Below are 19,085 nucleotides of genomic sequence, written 5' to 3' on the forward strand. Positions count from 1 at the left end.
AGGCATTGCAGGTGTGAACTTGATCTGCCAAGATCTGTGTCCTGGTTGCTGCAAGCCCCTACCCCTTTATCCATCACGGTCTGATTCCCAGTGGTGGAGCCTTGCAAATGTCCCTGTAATCCCCATGGCACAGATCACAATAGAGGCTCCTTCAAAGCAACCCACAGTTCTGCAGGGGGTGAAGGGGGTGCTGGTTATCCTCTTGGGTTCTCTTTTCCTGCTGGAGAAACCAGAGGCTCAGGAGAGACTTCCCCACACAGTGTTGTGTTGGCTGGGGGTGCAGGAGTGTGGTCAAGTTGAGTCTCTTCTCTTGCCCTTCTAATGCAATTGGTCTTGGTCTCTGTGGTGCAGGGGCTTCAGCCTCACCCCCACGTTCAGGACTCTCTCCGTATGTCTTGTTCTTGAGTAGTTGTTCTTTGTTCCTCTGAGGGAGAGCTAAGCCGAGCACATCCTTTGTTGCCATCTTGGTGATTGAGAGCACATACCCCTCTTTTTATAGCTGTTGCCAACACTCGTGCTTGTTAAAAGACTTCAAAATAGTAGACGAACAGTATTACAGAAGCAAAGTGCTTTTCCTCCGTTACAAGGTTTATTTTAACTTTCATCCCAGGCACTAAGTTTGGAGTCTTAAGGTCTGCTATTTGTTTAAATTTAGTTAATCCATGAGTTCCAAGAACTCTAATCATCGAGGGGATTTTTAAATTTGTATTTAAGGGTGAATTGCTTCTCTCTGAGAATATCAGCTGGCAGCTATGAAGAATTAGCAATGAAAAAAATCACTCCTCTCATAAATTGCCTTTAGAAAATATGTTGTGTTAAGACAGATACAGGTACTGTTCTCATAGGTTTTGCTATATTAAAAAGGTGATAGAAAACTTCAAAAAATTCAGTCAGCTATCCAAGTAATTAAAGAACTGCCTAAAGCAATGCCTATCAGAAGTTTCTTTTTCAAAATAAACAACAATTAAAGTCTTGCCTTGGCCTATCAGCGTTCTACAGCCTTGTCCAGCAGCTTCTCTGGCCACATTCCCTGCCCCTCTCTTTCCCCTTTGCTAAGCTGCACCCACACTGACCTCCTGACTAACCCTCTAACACCCCCCAGGTAGGTCCCTCTTTCTGGAACATGCTTCCTCCAATACTTGTCTAAATATCTTTCTTACTTCACCAGGCCTCTGCTCAAATTTTACCCCTAGAGCCTCTCTGTTTCTCTGTTCTATATTCTCTACATTATTTTTCTTTAGATCACATATAACTACCTGGGTTTCTTTTCTTTCTTTTTTTTTTTTAATTTATATTCAATTAGCCAACATATAGTACATCCTTAGTTTCAGATGTAGTGTTCAGTACTTCATTGATTGCGTATAACATCCAGTGCTCATCACATCCCATGCCTCCTTAAGGCCCATCACCCGGTTACCGCATCCCCCACCCACCTCCCTTTCCACAACCCTCAGTTTGTTTCCTGGAGTCCAGAGTCTCTCATGGGTTTCATGGGTTGTCTCCCTCTCTGATTTCTTCCCATTCAGTTCTCCCTGCCTTCCCCTATGGCCCTCTGCACTATTCCTTATGTTCCACACATGAATGAGACCATATGGTAATTGTCCTTCTCTGCCTGACCTATTTCACTCAGCATGATCCCTTCCAGTTCCATCCAGGTCCATGCAAATGGTGGGCATTCATCCTTTTTGAAGGCTGAGGTATATTCCGTTGGACATCTTTCTTTTTATCCTTCCTTCTCCTCCTTCTTTCTCTTTTTTCTTCATTTTCCTCCTCTTACACCTCTTTTTAAAATTTCTGACTCTTCCAAGAGAATGGAAGCTCCATGATTTCAGGGAATGTGTTGCTGTTCTTCACTACGCCGTCCTTAGTCTCTGGAAGGGGCACACAGTCAGTGTTTGTTGAACAAACCGATCATTACTCCTTAGTCTCTGGAAGGGGCACACAGTCAGTGTTTGTTAAACAAACCGATCATTACTCCTTAGTCTCTGGAAGGGGCACACAGTCAGTGTTTGTTGAGCAAACGATCATTACTCCTTAGTCTCTAGAAGGGGCACACAGTCAGTGTTTGTTGAGCAAACCGATCATGACTCTGTGCAGATACTTTGTTTATACCACATCGCACCCCCGGCCTACTCCTTAATGTTTATTCTGCTTTCCTAAGATTATCTGAAAATTCAGTTGGCCATAATCTAACAAACAGTCTGAATTTAACTAGCCCTTTCCAACCTTTTTCCATCAGAGCATGTTGTGTTATTTGTGAAATGATATGTATGAATGCAATAATGTTACAGGGCAGTGGAGAGATGGGAAAGGATTTAAAGCTTGATAAAAATTTTATTTCCTTCATTTTGTAAAATTATAAAATCTCATCGTAAAATATTAGAAATAATATTAAAAATTAAATTTATCCTGAAGCTTCCAAATAAAATATTTATTCAAAAGAAGTTATAACCATTAGTACTTCACAGGACACCTGTAACCCACTTTGTTACACACAATAATAGGTTCTTTGGAAAACTGAGTTTAGAATTTAGTGGGATTTTGTTTGTTTTGCTTTGGGGGCTTTTTGGGGGGGGCTGTTTAGGACATTATGTACTATGCAGGTTTGTCAGTATCTTTGGTAAAAGAGCTAAATCTTTTCAATAGAAATAGAAATTTTTTAAAACACCATTAGCTGTGTCATTACAAAGTGCAGTACAAATGCTGCCTAGCAGATGATAGACTTCTCTTCCTCCTTGGACAGTCTCTGAGAGCAGTATGGCCTAAAACAACTTTCACTAAGAACAGCTGGGCTCACTCCATATTCTCCCACTTATTAGCGCTGTGACCCTGGGAAGGTTCTTTAACGTCTGCGTCTGAGTTGTTTCCTTTACCAGTGAAGGGAAGGGATTGGTCTTGCCATCGGGAATCAAAAATACACATATTGAGCAAAAAGGAGTAGGAGGGCTGTCGACCTCTAGACTTCTCAAAGAAAGAGCAGGGTTTCTCATCTGGTGCAACAAAACGAAAGAAAGTAGGGTGTCAGCAAGAAATGTAAAAATTGCAAAAGCCCTTCAGCAAGCTTCATATTCCTTTCTGTGGACCGGAAAATCTTTGGGTGTCACAAATAAAACTTGTGAGAGAACCGGACGTTGGAAGCAAACCCAGCTGCCTGTTCCCCACACGGATCATCCGGTGATGGGGGAGCTGCTGGCTGTGCGCTTTCCCAGCGGCAAGAAACAGAAAACAACGAATGATTTCATTCCATTTGCCTTACAGTAGGTTGTTGTGCCCCCCCACAGTGCTGAAAAACTGTGAGCAGATGGCTATTCTGAAGATAGGGCTCTCAGATTTAAGGCGGGCTGACTTGTGTGTTTGGGAGAGTGGAACTTCAGAAGATCTCGTCCTTCAGAAGATCGGCACTTTGAAATCTAAGCCAGTTTTCTGTAAAATTTTCACAATCGAGAGTAAACACAGTTTGGCACAGACACCAATACTTAAAATTTGGGCTTGAGACCTATTGTTTAATCGGAAACGGATCGTCTTAGGTTTTTCAATGTTTTCTTCGGGAATGACTCTGATCAGAGTCCTGTTCCACACAAATAAGGTAGTTTTACTGAAAATGTCAATGGCTCATAAAGTTAATTGCCTTTCAAAAAAATCTGTCTTCTTTGTGTATTCTAAGCATCAAATACCTGCCAAAGTCGGCTCCAGATAAGTTAATGTTTAAAACAATAGCAGATCCTGTGACTGCTAAAAATTTCACAACCTAGGAGAAGACAAACACATGAAGAAATTTTAATTATTATCATTAGGTCAGAATGACAAGAAGAACCAAAAATGGGAGGAGAAAATAATATCCTTCTGTCCTGAAGTTATTCCAGGACACCAAGGCTTCAACTGGATTTGCCAACATTGCCACTGAATTTTTAATGATGATTCATCCTTTGCCTTTCACACGGTGGAGATGCCCCACTGTACACCTTGTCTCCAGATGGGGTCAGAGAGGGCCAGCTCCCCAGTCTGAGTGCTCATGTGATCCTGGTGGAGTCACGGGGGGTATGAGGTGGAGTTTAAGAGTTGCGATTTTTAATTTCAAAAAAATTTTTGATTTCGGGATTTAAAGACTCTTTTTCTTTCTAGGTGCCCTAGCTAAAATTTCACCTCTTTCATCGCCCTGTTCCTCACCTCCCCAAGGGACTCCTGCCAGCAGCCCAGTCAGCAAAATTTCTGCAGTGCGGTTTCCAGATTCTGCCAACACAACTGCCAGACTGGGCCTGGGTTCTCACAGGGCATTAACTTATACTCAGAGTGCCCCCGACCTGTCTCCTCAGATCCTCCCTCCACCTGTTATATGTAGCAGGTAAGGCTTTTACATTGTTAACTGGAGGTTCACCCGTCCGAAAACTCTTATTAGTGTTCCTCACCAGTCCACACAGTTCTGTGTAGGTTTGCCAAAGAAGTTGACATGAGAGTAAGGATAGGTTAATGTTTCTGTTGAACAGAAACTTGATTTTTCCATGGTTTCCTGTGAATAGAAATAGAGTCCCTAGAGTCCATCCAGCTAACCTTGGAGGTGATAGAAAATAAGTAGTTGTGTATTTCCTCTGCTTACTAATGGAGAATGCATAAAGCATATAATTAAAAAATCGTATCAGGTGATTTAATATAATATATTATGTTGGAATATTTTTACTTGCTCTTCAAGGAGGATTTTATCTCCATTTAAAGGGTATATTCGGTTTGCAATCCCCACTTTAAAAATGTGCAGTTAGGGGTGCCTGGCTGGCTCAGAAAAGCATGCAACTCTTGATCTCAGGGTTGTGAGTTCGAGCACCACGTTGGGTGTAGAGATTACTTAAAAATCTTAAAATAAATAAGTAAATAAATGAATACATAAATAAAAATGCTCAACAAACACATGGCACATTATGGTTGGACTGAAATGGGTCTCTGAAGGCAGTTAAACAATTGGCTTGTACTGCTCTATCTTTTTTTTTTTAGATTTTATTTATTTATTTGTCAGAGAGAAAGAGAAAGAGAGAGAGAGCGAGCGAGCACAGGCAGACAGAGTGGCAGAGGGAGAAGCAGGCTCCCTGGGGAGCAAGGAGCCCGATGTGGGACTCGATCCCAGGGATCATGACCTGAGCCGAAGGCAGCCGCTTAACCAACTGAGCCACCCAGGCGTCCCTGCTCTATCATTTTTAAATAGAATTGCAAATAGGAAGCATTGTCTTTTCACAGAAGATAAGAAAAAAAAGCTTCACATGGCAAGAATAATTATTTTGACAACATGGCCATGGAGAAGGAATTACCTCCTCTTACTGATTACTGTATTGTTGTTCTCTGGTAATAGCTTCATCTTGAAGGATGGAATTACACTAGTATTACAATAATACTAGTACATAATAATTACTAGTAATATAACTAGTAATAATAACTAGTAATAATAATTACAATAATACAATAGTATTACACTATTCTTTTAACTCGAAGAGTTAAGTGCTTTTGTGCTAAGTGTAGTCATGAGAGTGCCTTGAACGAAATGCTATTTCTTTGCTGAGGTTAATGAGGATAACCATTTGGAGTAATGAGTTTACATACTGGTCATCTAATATCACCTATTAGTTCTCAGACCTAGATTTGATTACTATATTCTGTTTTAAACTTCACAGATTTCATTTTCAGATCATTTAGTCATGAACTCTAAATCAATGCTCTTTTTTTCTAATCTTTATATATACTTGTTTTCTCTTTACAGATATTTTAAAAGGGGAAATCATTTTTGTTAGTTTATTTGTCTAGGAGTAGAAAATTAATTTACCATCCCAAAGTTACTCTGTGACCCTCTCTATGAGACTTTTTTTAATAAAATAATTTCTGTGGAATATTAATCCCATCTCCCCCTTCCCCCCCCCCACACAAACCATGATCTGCTATAAAACACATACCATATTTCCCTTGGTGATTCACAGCACACATCACTTTATTAAAAGCTCTGAGAAGTCCTGCAAAAAGCAAACCTCTTGGTTTTTGGCTCAGGTGGCCTTTTCTGAATTTATCTGACCACAGAACCAATTTATTTAGGTTAACACACAGTAATTGCCCATGGAGCTAGTCTATGGTGGACCATCCTTAGGAAACATGTTTTTGTGCTATGCGTTGCAAGCCAAGATGCAGCTCAATGGAGTGATTGACATCAAGGACATCTGCTCCCAGCATTTCTAGGGAGACTCTCCCACTGTGGGCTCCAAACATGTGGGAAATAAGTCGCCTAAAGAGAGCAGAGATGTTCCAAAAAGATCTATCACTTGCATAGCTTTTCTCCTCATGGTCTATTTTTTGTACTCTTAGAGAATGTAATGGATTTTTATAAAAGAAGTTTTGGAGAAAAACAAGAGAATTTCACTGCCGACTTGTTCGGTAATGTTTATAAATCCAGTAGTGTGTCTTTTATTTGTTTGGGCTTTATAAATCTGTAATTCAAACCACGTTCTATTATTGCCTTCAAGGCAGCCACCCATGTAGGCACAGAGAGCTCCAGAAACACACGACTAATTATTGTGGTTTCCCTTGCTGAACTCGAAGGGTTTGGCATTGAATCCCAGTCTTTTGGCTGCTGTAATGTCTATGCAACAAGCTGTTTTTTTGGCATAAGAGGTAGTATATTTGAGCTACTAATTTAAGTGCTCCTTTTAAGTATTATCTTGCAATGAAAATTCTTAAAACTAATAAACCCTCCATTTACCAAGTGTCACCCAAGAATGTAAGCCCATCATTTGTATCTGCTTTCTTTTTTCTTTGGTCTGTCATTTTCTTTTGATTCCCTAAATTAAAGTGATAGGGTCTCATAATTAGAAATATTTTTGCATGGGATGCTTCCCTATTTATGTTTAAGGCTTGAAAATAAATTTGCTTTGGATGAAAATAATCTCTAACTGGCAGATGCATAGATCTACAACACACATATATAAGCACAATTGAGGGAAAATAAAAGTGATGAGACCTTTAGTAAATTATAAACCATTCCTCTTTTCCTTTTAGAGTGAGTACTCGTGGTTAAATAACAAACAAAAACCCTCTGAGACCGTTTGTAATATTAGGCAGAAGAAAAGAACCCTGGAGGGCGCCTGGGTGGCTCAGTGGGTTAAGCCGCTGCCTTTGGCTCAGGTCATGATCTCAGGGTCCTGGGATCGAGTCCCGCATCGGGCTCTCTGCTCAGCAGGGAGCCTGCTTCCTCCTCTCTCTCTCTGCCTGCCTCTCTGCCTGCTTGTAATCTCTCTCTGTCAAATAAATAAATAAAATCTTTAAAAAAAAAAAAAAAAAAAAAAAAAAAGAAAAGAACCCTGGAGCAAAAGGCAGAATTAAAGTCTAACCATGGAGTTTCTGAACAAGATAAGTGAGAGAAGAAACTTGCCAGGCTATTTGTGGGGTTACTTTTTAATTTTTAAAGCAGTCAAAACTGTTGAGAAAACAAAAGTATCCCACCTTCTCCAATGTCCTCTGTTAAAGAGCCAGGACTATGCGGATGCTCATTTTTCTAGATTACTCACAGTGTACACCCTTGGCCCGTTTTTCTCAGCTAGCATTTGTGCAGCCAATTTTCCACTCCCTCTCTATCACAATGTACCTCTACTTTGTTCCTTTTCTTTGGGCTTTAGCAGGTGACGGATGGTCTTAAAAAAGGAATTAATTTTTATTTTGTGGCAGAAAAGAAAATTAGCATACTATCTTTCTATCTCCACATATGCAATCTTAAAGGGCTCTTTGGGCATAAAATGTCTTAACCCATAGAAATAAATCTACTAATGAGGCTTTTAGGCAGGTGCAAAGGGTATGCATTGGGGAAGATATTTTTGACTAAATATGCCTCAGCACCTCCAAAGTCACTACTATGAGCAGGTAGCAGATTGTCCTAGGAGTCTCTAAGTAATGTAACAAAAGTGGTTTCAAATGTGGTCTAGACTGTGGAGGAGGATGGGTGTTGAGTGAAGCTTCTGATCCTTTAGAATGATCACACTCTTGCTAAAAAGAAAACAGTCTATCAGCATCTATGTGTAAAGCAAAGCAATTTTTTTAAATCAAATAAGTGGAAAGTAGAAATATTTGATTATCTGTCTTCATGTGTATGTATACGGTGTGTGCCTGTGATTTTTTGAAAAGAGAGAATATACTTAAAGCTGTTGCACTGTTTCTCAGCTGTGGCAGACCGTATCCCCAAGGGAATCCTGCAGACGGGCCCCTGGAGGGGAGCAGTGGAGCCATTCGGACACCAAGCAGAACAGGTAATGCTCTGTTTGCATTCTGTTCCTCAACATGGAAATCACTTGTGTTTTTACCCCTCTGATCTAAAAGGTAACATATGTTTCTGATTTTTTTATTTATTTTTAAAGATCTTATTTATTTACTTGAGAGAGAGAGAGAATGTGAGAGAGAGCATGAGAGGATCAGAGGGAGAAAGAGACTCCCTGCTGAGCAGGGAGCCCCATGTGGGACTCAGTCCCAGGACTCCAGTATCATGACCTGAGCCAAAGGCTGATGCCCAACTGACTGAGCCACCCAGGGTGCTCCTTTTTCTGAGTTTTTAGATGACAAATGTAAAAGACAGTGAAGGAAAGAAAAATCATCCCTAATCCTACTACCTAAGTTCAGCATGGATATGATTTTGTTCAAAATTGTTTTGAATACCTATACACAAATATATATATATATATATATATATATATATATTTAAATTAGATGTCATTTTATATAATACATAGAACTATATGGTTCTATTCTATTCATAGAACTATATAGAACTATTATCTTGGACACTGGAAGCTTGTCCATTCTAGGATACTCTGGAGGTCTCTGTTGCAGACTGAGAAAATACTCTGTGGAGATCACTATAAGTATACAAAAATGCTGTTCCTTGAGGCAGTATCATGGTGAGGTTAAGAACACAGGCAATGGATTCTGGTTTTATCCTATTCAGCTGCCTACTACTTTATAATCTCTGTGCCTCAGTTCCTGCATACATAGATGGGGATAATAATAGCACCTCCCTAACAGGATTATTGTAAGAGCTAAATTATTTGGAACATGTAACAAAAACACCAATTCTGAAAAGATAGATGCACTTATATGTTTACTACAGCATTATTTACTAGAGCCAAGATAATGGAAGATACCTAATACATGATGGAATATTACTCAGCCATTAAAAAGAATGAAATCGTGCCATCTGTGACAACACCGATGGGCCTAGAGGGCATTACACTAAGTGAAATAAGTCAGACAGAGAAAGAGGAATACCCTATCATTTCATCTATACGTGAAGGCAAGAAAACAAACAAACAGAAACAAACTTGTAAAAGTGCAGTTAGAGGAAGGGAATTAAGTACAGGCTTTGGAACCAGAAAAGACCTCGAATAGCCAAAGGGATATTGAAAAAGAAAGCCAACGTTGGTGGCATCACAATTCCGGACTTCAAGCTCTATTACAAAGCTGTCATCATCAAGACAGCATGGTACTGGCACAAACACAGACACATAGATCAATGGAACAGAATAGAGAGCCCAGAAATAGACCCTCAAATCTATGGTCAACTCATCTTCGACAAAGCAGGAAAGAATGTCCAATGGAAAAAAGACAGCCTCTTCAATAAATGGTGCTGGGAAAATTGGACAGCCACATGCAGAAAAATGAAATTGGACCATTTCCTTACACCACACACAAAAATAGACTCAAAATGGATGAAGGACCTCAATGTGCGAAAGGAATCCATCAAAATCCTTGAGGAGAACACAGGCAGCAACCTCTTCGACCTCTGCCGCAGCAACATCTTCCTAGGAACAACGCAAAAGGCAAGGGAAGCAAGGGAAAAAATGAACTATTGGGATTTCATCAAGATCAAAAGCTTTTGCACAGCAAAGGAAACAGTTAACAAAATCAAAAGACAACTGACAGAATGGGAGAAGATATTTGCAAACGACATATCAGATAAAGGACTAGTGTCCAGAATCTATAAAGAACTTAGCAAACTCAACACCCAAAGAACAAATAATCCAATCAAGAAATGGGCAGAGGACATGAACAGACATTTCTGCAAAGAAGACATCCAGATGGCCAACAGACACATGAAAAAGTGCTCCATATCACTCGGCATCAGGGAAATACAAATCAAAACCACAATGAGATATCACCTCACACCAGTCAGAATGGCTAAAATCAACAAGTCAGGAAATGACAGATGCTGGCGAGGATGTGGAGAAAGGGGAACCCTCCTACACTGTTGGTGGGAATGCAAGCTGGTACAGCCACTCTGGAAAACAGCATGGAGGTTCCTCAGAATGTTGAAAATAGAACTGCCCTATGACCCAGCAATTGCACTATTGGGTATTTACCCTAAAGATACAAATGTAGTGATCCAAAGGGGCACATGCACCCGAATGTTTATAGCAGCAATGTCCACAATAGCCAAACTATGGAAAGAACCTAGATGTCCATCAACAGATGACTGGATAAAGAAGATGTGGTATATATACACAATGGAATACTATGCAGCCATCAAAAGAAATGAAATCTTGCCATTTGCGACAACATGGATGGAACTAGAGCGAATCATGCTTAGCGAAATAAGTCAAGCAGAGAAAGACAACTATCATATGATCTCCCTGATATGAGGAAGTGGTGATGCAACATGGAGGCTTAAGTGGGTAGGAGAAGAATAAATGAAACAAAATGGGATTGGGAGGGAGACAAACCATAAGTGACTCTTAATCTCACAAAACAAACTGAGGGTTGCTGGGGGGAGGGGGTTTGGGAGAAGGGGGTGGGATTATGGACATTGGGGAGGGTATGTGCTTTGGTGAGTGCTGTGAAGTGTGTAAACCTGGTGATTCACAGACCTGTACCCCTGGGGATAAAAATATATGTTTATAAAAAATAAAAAATTAAAAAAAAAAAAAGAAGTACAGGCTTACAGTTATAAAATAAATAAGTCATGGGGATGAAAGGAAGAGCAGAGGGAATATAGTCAGTAGTATTGTAATAACTATATGTTAGCTACCCTTACTGGAAATATTGCATAATATATATAATTCTTGAATCACTATGTTGTATGCCTGAAATTAACATAATATTGTATGTCAACTATACTTCAATTTTTAAAAATCACTTAAGGACTTATAGTATCTAGGTCACTGTAAATAGTTCATGTTTGCTGCCATTACTATGATGATTAGTATTTTATTTTTATTGATGCAACTGTAGGGACTTTATTTTGTTAATGTTGAAAGATTACAAGGTAGGAAAAAACCTGGCCTCTCTGGATTGCAGACTTGAGGGTGATAAAGCTATGTAAGAATGATTCTTAATTATGTAATTCAGCATCTATTGACATATACTCAATAAATTTTGGTTATTTGCCCATGAAAATGGCAATGTACAAAGGTCAGGAGACATGGGCAAGGAAGACTCAAAAGGAACATTTTTTCTGATATTGTAGCATTCTGAAGACTCAGAATATTCCCTTCCTTATGTCCCTGATCATCTTTGAATCTTCTGAGTCGGATACAATAGGGGGAGTATTTCTTTATCACCTTTGTTGTTTCACATGGAACTATGGCCTTGGAGCATTCTTCACTTTTTTTCCTACAAATTCGGGGATTGAAACTTGGCAAGTTCATCTTCATACTGTGTCCCATTCTTACATAGAACAAGTTTCACGAGAAAGTTGGAAGAAAAAGGGTCTTTGGAAAAGTTCTACAAGATACTCTTGATGGCACTAGGCTACATAACAAAAGACATTATTCACTAGCAACTTAAGAAAAATTAGATAGTCAATGTATGAGGACATACAATAGTCCTAGAAATACCCAGAGCAACTGAGAAAGAAGAACAAAGTTAGAGGAAATCTATTACCTGACTTCAAGACTTCAGTTGTAGTAATCAAGATAGTGTGGTGCAAGCTTGAGGATCAGCAGATAGATCCAATAGAATAGAATGGAAATCCCCAAATTAAAAAGCCCCATTCAATTTTCAACGGAGATGCCAGAGCATTCCAGTAGAGTTGGAAAAAGTGAATTTCACCCCCTACTTAACACCATATGAAACATCAACCTTGATGGAGCATAGACCTAAATGTAAAAGCTAAAACAGTAAAGCTTCTGAAAGCAAATAGGTTCGTGCCTTAGGGGAAGGCAAAAATTGCATAGGAATCCTAGTGAAAACCCTAGAGGAAAAAAAAAAAAAAAGCTTGACTTTATCAAAAGTAAAGAATGTAGGAACTAGAGTCCTATTTCGTGAGTTCAAATTCATGTGGCAAAATTTACTAGCTGTATGCCTTCAACAATTTACTTATCCTTTCTGTGCCTCAGTTTCCTTTCTGCATGTGAGGACATCAGAAACGTGGTGATGTGCAATAATAACCAGCCTCATAGGATTGTGTACTTTTAAGTGGGTTAAACAAATGAAGCGCTTTCGGTGGTATCCAGCACATGGCATTCACCTACTGAACCATTCAGGCACTTACTCAGCCATGAGAAACTTTTTTTTAGGTCATTGCCCCAAAAGCCTGTTCTACAGACACTTGATAGTACCTGACTGGGCCTCTAGTTAGTGTAGTTTAATGCTGACTGAAATGGGAGACAATGGAAGACGTAGGGAAGGAAGAAAGCCACAGATTCCTAGGGATCAAGATTGGATACAGGGGATCTCCTAGTTCTTAAGTACATGCTAGCTATTATGCCATGTCCTACAGACCACTTAGTGCTTGGGTGTCTACTACTTCTTCCCATGTGCCCATTCTAGACTTAGCTACTCGGTGGCTTTGTGTGTTGGGTGAATGCATAAAGGAAAAAGAAATACAAAGTTATGGAATTTTTAACAAGTATAAACTGCTGATCTAAGCATTGTTATGGAGGAATTATTGAATGTCTTAAAATCACAGATCATAATTCTATTTATTTCATTGGGTTACAAAATGTTTACCTTTTCTGGGCACCTGGGTGGCTCAATTGGTTGAGCATCTGTTTTTTCAGCTCAGGTCATGATCATGGAGTCCCTGGATTGAACCCCACGTTGGGCTCCTTGCTTGGAGGGGAGCCTACTTCTCCCTTTCCTTTTGCTAATAAATAAATAAAAATCTTTTTTTTTTTTTAAGTACATTTTCCCAGCTTATGATCTTACATTCTTGGTGTGTAAGCTCATGAAAGCAATGTCCCTAAGCATGGTATTTGCCATGTGCATTTTAGGAATATTCACTCAAATGGGACCCCTGTGTCCATTTGCAAGTTTCCTAATAAGCTGCTCTCTTTCCATTTCAGATGACACTACTCAAGTTACCTCTGATTATGAAACCAACAACAACAGTGACAGCAGTGATATTGTACAGAATGAAGATGAGACTGAGTGCCTGAGAGAGCCTCGGAGGAAAGCTTCTGCTTGTGCTCCCTATGCGCCTGAGGCCATGATATTCCTGGTAGTCCCATATCACTTTGCTCATTCCTTTACTTAAGAAATTGCATGTCTTCTATGACATGTTTTCTATGACAGAATTGACTTAGGAATAGATTTACAAATCTCTCTCTTTTGGATCATACATGCCTTGTAACCATACCCCTGTATATCAATATAATTTTTCCTTATCCAAGTTTTCTTGATCTCTTTATTGTTCTCTTATTTAATGATTAAAAAAATGCAAGTATTCATCTCCAGAAGTGATTACAGGTGCTTCTTAATCCTAGAATCTGAACGTGTTGTAGGTATGTCTAGGAAAAACTTATTTCATCCAGGGAAGCAATATTTTATAAGTATCAATCAACAAAAGTGACAAAAGTTGTCTTTGGGCATCTGCAATCTTTTTTTCTAGTACCTCCTTCAGTTAGAAAGTGTGCCAGTACTTATTTTCCTTATTATATTAAACTAGGTTTATACTGACACACTACCCATTAAAATAGCCTTTAATGAGAACTGACTTTGTGTGTTTATAGAGACCAATTTGAATGGATGAAAGTGTATATTTATGTCAGGTTAATTTCAGGGAGACAGCAAACAGAAAATAGTTGGCTCTCATGTAATTATCAATTGCTGCCATTATCATTCTTCATTTATCTGACTTACCATTTATACTTCTAAAGAGATTGCCAGATAAATTTGTATGTTTCCTAATCCTCATTATCTTTATTTATTTATTTATTTATTTATTATTTATTTTTGTAAGGGTACTCTTAAGAATGTCCTCATTTTGGACCAATTAGAAAATGTCTTTACATTAATATAGTACATGATTCTTTGGGAACCATACATCACATGAATTAAATTAAAATCTAAGTTAAATGTGGCAGTTATCATCCCACAGGATCAATGCTGATTTTGAAGCAATAATATATATTAATTCAGCCAAGTAAAGTCGGGAGTGATTAACTCCTTCTCCCCACTCCTGGGTTTCTTTTGAGAGTCCAGTGTAAGCCAGGAACCCTCCCAGAAAAATTTATGTAAACGCATAAAGAGATAAATTTACATAAGATTTCAGAGTGTCCTGAAGTCCTTGAATCTTTATTTAGGAACCCCACAGTAGGTAAATAGCAGATACATAAACTTATGAAAGAAACATCTTTTTTTTTTTTTTTTTTGGTAGCATATATGAACCAGCAATGGACAGGCACCTAATATGCAAAAGCCATGATAGGAAACAGCATTAGGCTCTTTCCTCCTTATGGTGCAATCAGTGTCTTGTTCATCTTGGTTTGTTTGTTTGTTTGTTTGTTTAAGGATCACTCATTTACCCTGAAGTTTTAACTCATTTATTTTTGTAACCTCAGTTGTTGAGTTGAACTTATCAAAGCACAAATTGCTTTGTAGAAAAACTGCTTGTTCTTAAAATATTTTCATGTTCATCACAGGACAAGCCAATTCTTGCTCCTGAACCTCTTGTCATGGATAACTTGGACTCAATTATGGAGCAGCTAAATACTTGGAATTTTCCAATTTTCGATTTGGTGGAAAAAATAGGAAGAAAATGTGGCCGTATTCTTAGTCAGGTAAGGAATCTATTCATATGTTTGACTCTATTCATATGTTTGATTTTATGTATTTATTAGTGAGTGAGAAAGAGAGCACACAAGCAGAGGGAACAGCAAGGGGAGAGAGAAAGCAGACTCTGCACTGAGCAAGGAGCCCCCCCCGGAATTCCATCCCAGGACGTGGGATCATGACCTGAGCCAAAGGCAGACACTTAATGGACAGAGCCACCCAGGCACCCCAATATGTTTGACTTGAAATGTAGGAAAAAACATCCCTTGGTTGGTTCAAGCTGTGTCCATGCTTGACACTGATGTGGGTACTGGGTGGAGAAAGGTTATTTTAAGTACCCAGTGTTCTCCAGATTCCTTCGTGTTGGGTTAACAAAGAAAGTTGGAACTGGAAGTGAGTGGAATACCATAGTATGCAATTAAAATATGTAATTTTTAAGACAAATCGGAAGAGAGCAGGGATACACCAGTAAGATGGAGAAATACATCTGAAATTTATAGAATTCAGCAGAAGCAAAGCTGATACAAGCCCTCACAAGAGGAAAGTTGCCAAATCGTATGCAGTAATTTCTTATGTGTAATTTTTTCCAATGACTATTTTTTAAAACTTTTTTTGGGGGGGGAAGGGCCAAAAGAGAGGCAGAGAGAATCTTTTTTTTTTTTTAAAGATTTTATTTATTTATTTGAGAGAGAGACAGTGAGAGAGGACATGAGCGAGGAGAAGGTCAGAGGGAGAAGCAGACTTTCCATGGAGCTGGGAGTCTGATGTGGGACTCGATCCTGGGACTCCAGGATCATGACCTGAGCTGAAGGCAGTCGTCCAACCAACTGAGCCACCCAGGCACCCCGAGGCAGAGAGAATCTTAACCAGGCTCCATGCCCAGTTCAGAGCCCAAGGTGGGACTCCATCTTATAACCTTGAGATTATGACATTCGCCAGATCAACTGAGCCACTCAGGCACCTTTAAAACTTTTGAATAGTATGGTGCTTAGGTCTTCCCAAAAGTAAGATGCTGTGCAGAAATACATTTCCTTCTATTGCTGTGAGAAACATATCAAATAGAGTTCGCTGTGTTTTAATGTAGAAAATACCTTTTTGTATCACAAGAAATACAGAATGGAAACTATTGCCACTCAAGGAGACTTTTTGTATTTTTTCCTTCAGCTAAACTACTTTCAAGGCTTCCCACACTTAAACTGTTTACCTGAGAGAGAAAGAAAACACAGAAATTAAAAATTTGAACATGTTTGTTCTCAATAAACAAAATACTGGATTTGCTCTATCATCAGACATCTATCAGAATACACACACATGTGGGAAGATGCAGTAATATCAGCTTATATAAAGATGTTTCAGGGTTGTTTTCATAGATGGAATAAATATCACTGCAGAGTAGCTGAAGACTGCCAAACTAACATAAGATTTAGGTGAGAATTCAAGACCCAGAGTTAAGTGGAGCCACGAATGCTTCCCTGGAAAACGCTAGAAGAGAAACCACTGTCACACTGATTTCTACTCCATGTATCAGAGACAGGCTTTCTTCAGACGTTCCAGCAAGTATTTAAGTGTAGGGCTTCAGGGTGAGGATTCCTGATCCGTGAGGGTTTGGAGGAGGAAGATGGAGGGGGCTTTTCCTCTGTTTCTCATTTGCACAAAGTATTAGTCTAATCTTCAAGAAGAAAAGTATGTCCCTCTGCCTTAAAGAGACTAATAGAGAAATTAAATACAGGTGAAAATAATGACAATTCAACTTGCTACCTACAAAAGCAGTGTGCTAAAATGATTTATGGATTATGAAGCTCAAAATAATTACAAAGTCTGTATGACATGTAGTTGCCTCTTCTAGACTCTCCTGACCATGAACTCCTAAAGGACTGGGATGACAACGCTTGCACTTGTACTAGGAGTTAATGATCCCATTTTTTCCTCTTTTTCCTTATCCTTGGTGCTAAGCAGCACCTTTTATGCTAGGTGACCTTTTTAAGTACTTCTTAATATTTAAGACTTATTTATTTATTTTAGAGAGGGTGAGTGGGCATGGGGGGCAGGGACACAGGCAGTGGGAGAGAGAAACCCAAGCAGACTGTATGCTGAGCTTATAGGACCTGAGCCAAGAGCAAGAGCTGGACACTTAACCGACTGCACCACCCAGGGACCCTAGGTGATCTTGAAGACAGGTGTAAGTGCCAGGGAATGGCCAGCAGTCCCTATACCTGTGGCTGAAAGACTACTTCAAAACTTCCTTGTGAAAGAGAGGAGAAGGCAAAGGCATCAATGATCAGAGATGAGGACCCTTTGCCTTTCTTTGCTCCCACTTTTATTGGTCCTTCAGGATAATCACAAATCCTCATTACTGTTTCTCAGGCCTGTGCTATGTGAGAAGTGGTCTTACTGAAACTATGAAGATCTGTCTACGGGAAAGATAGGATATGCTAATCGGCATGTTCTGTGAGTTCTGCTAAACACAGCCTAAGGGACAATGCGTACATTTCTCAGATCTCAGAGAGGCTGTTTTGGGCTGAGAAAGCTTCAGGAAGGCAACTCCCTGCGGCTTTCCAACAGCAGGGGGTTCCTGTAGGCCTTGGCCTTCCAAAGGCCCATGCCCTTCCCGAAACCTTCTGTCGCCTCCCGGGGCCTCTATTATATTTTAGCGAGACAGGTATTATGGCTGATTTTGTGCTCTACATTAACTCCGACATATAAGGACAGCTGTTTTTATCCAGTCCACCCTAGCCTTAGATACAAAACTGGAAGGTTTTGTATCCCACTTTCTGAAAACACTTGCAGGCTATGTCTCTGAGGGAGTGATTTTACCTGGAAATACTCCTGTAATGGTGCCTGGAAAATAGGTGACAGACCCCTGGGAAGCCTTCTTTTTCCTTCACTGCAGAGTGTGGCTCCTAGGAGAAAAGGTTCACATTGTTTTGTATCAGATATGTATGTCACACACTCCTGGAAACCCTACAACTTGCTTCTCAGTAACTTGGATGCAGATAGTTTAATCTCCGCTTTGCAGAAGAGGAAACTGAGGCTTAAAAGAGCATATACCGTTCATCTGAAGTGGTAGAGTAAATATCGGAGCCATGATTTGAATGCAGACATAGCCATATTGAAAATCCATACTTTCGTCCTTCATTTACCCTCAGCTCTTTCTCCACTACCCCCGGCCCTGCCCCTATAAAACATATTCCCTGATTCTGTCTTCAAACACTGAACCTGTTTCGGTGGGAAAGTAGTTACTGTAGCAGTCAGTCTTTTAGCCCTAGTGACAGTGTAGCGAATACTGTTCCTCTATCAGCCTCCCCTTGAAGTTCTGGGAGCTGGAGGGTGTGGGCTTATGAAACTTGATGGGCTGTTTCGCAAAATGTTTTCTAGGAGTCCTGGACCTGAGTACACAAGAGAAAGATTAGATATAATGAACAATTAAGTTGCAGTAAAATGCACTAATGTGTTTTTCTTCCAGTCACCTTCCAAAAAAGAAATACATAACTACATGAGCCTTAGTCATTCACTGTTTATCTTTCCAGTTTACAAAACATTGAACTTTGAGAAAATGCAGTTTTATTTGTCTTGCTGAGTAAAACTTTATGGGTTTTTCTCTTTGATTTGAGTTTATAAGCACAAAGTCATATTTTCACTGGGTGAAAGGCGTATTTTTTTCACCTTAGTAAGACTTTGGGACAGCTGAGATGAATTAACTTGAACATTCCGAGAAATCACCTTCTGGCTGAAACTACACAGAAAAAGTCTCACTTCAAAAGATTTTTAAAGAGACATATGTGCAATGGAAATGACTTTTCAGTTTCAGTATACTGACTGCCTTTTTGATGATTATCATGTTTATTTTAACAAATTTAAAAAGACATGGTTCAGATTTCGGAATAGTGCTTACTTTTCCTGGTTACCAATATTTACCTGGTTAATGGTATCTTTATTTGTGAGTTTAAATTATTGGTGGTTGATTTTTTTTTTTTTTAACAGCATGTTGGTAAAAGTACTCCTGTTTTAAAATCATACTCTAAAATATTCTGTCTTAATTTTTCCATTCATCTGTCATATGTTTAAGAGAATAGTAAGAAACTTAGGTC

The 19,085-nt window shown here is 39.3% G+C and overlaps 1 protein-coding gene across 3 annotated transcripts in view; it reads left to right on the forward strand.

The window, feature by feature from the left end:
• The window catches only part of PDE3A (phosphodiesterase 3A), a 319,769-nt gene that overhangs the window by 273,920 nt on the left and 26,764 nt on the right, over positions 1–19,085 (forward strand). For 2 of the 3 annotated variants that reach the window (XM_082740632.1, XM_082740634.1), the window contains exons 6-9: positions 4,123–4,342; positions 8,179–8,264; positions 13,290–13,444; positions 14,868–15,005. In XM_082740632.1, the coding sequence (XP_082596758.1) occupies positions 4,123–4,342; positions 8,179–8,264; positions 13,290–13,444; positions 14,868–15,005 (599 nt within the window). The remainder of the gene's footprint in view (positions 1–4,122; positions 4,343–8,178; positions 8,265–13,289; positions 13,445–14,867; positions 15,006–19,085) is intronic. The other variant, XM_082740633.1, reaches the window with a different exon arrangement.

This window comes from Mustela nivalis (assembly GCF_964662115.1).
Source record: "Mustela nivalis genome assembly, chromosome: 7".
Classification (NCBI taxonomy): domain Eukaryota; kingdom Metazoa; phylum Chordata; class Mammalia; order Carnivora; family Mustelidae; genus Mustela; species Mustela nivalis.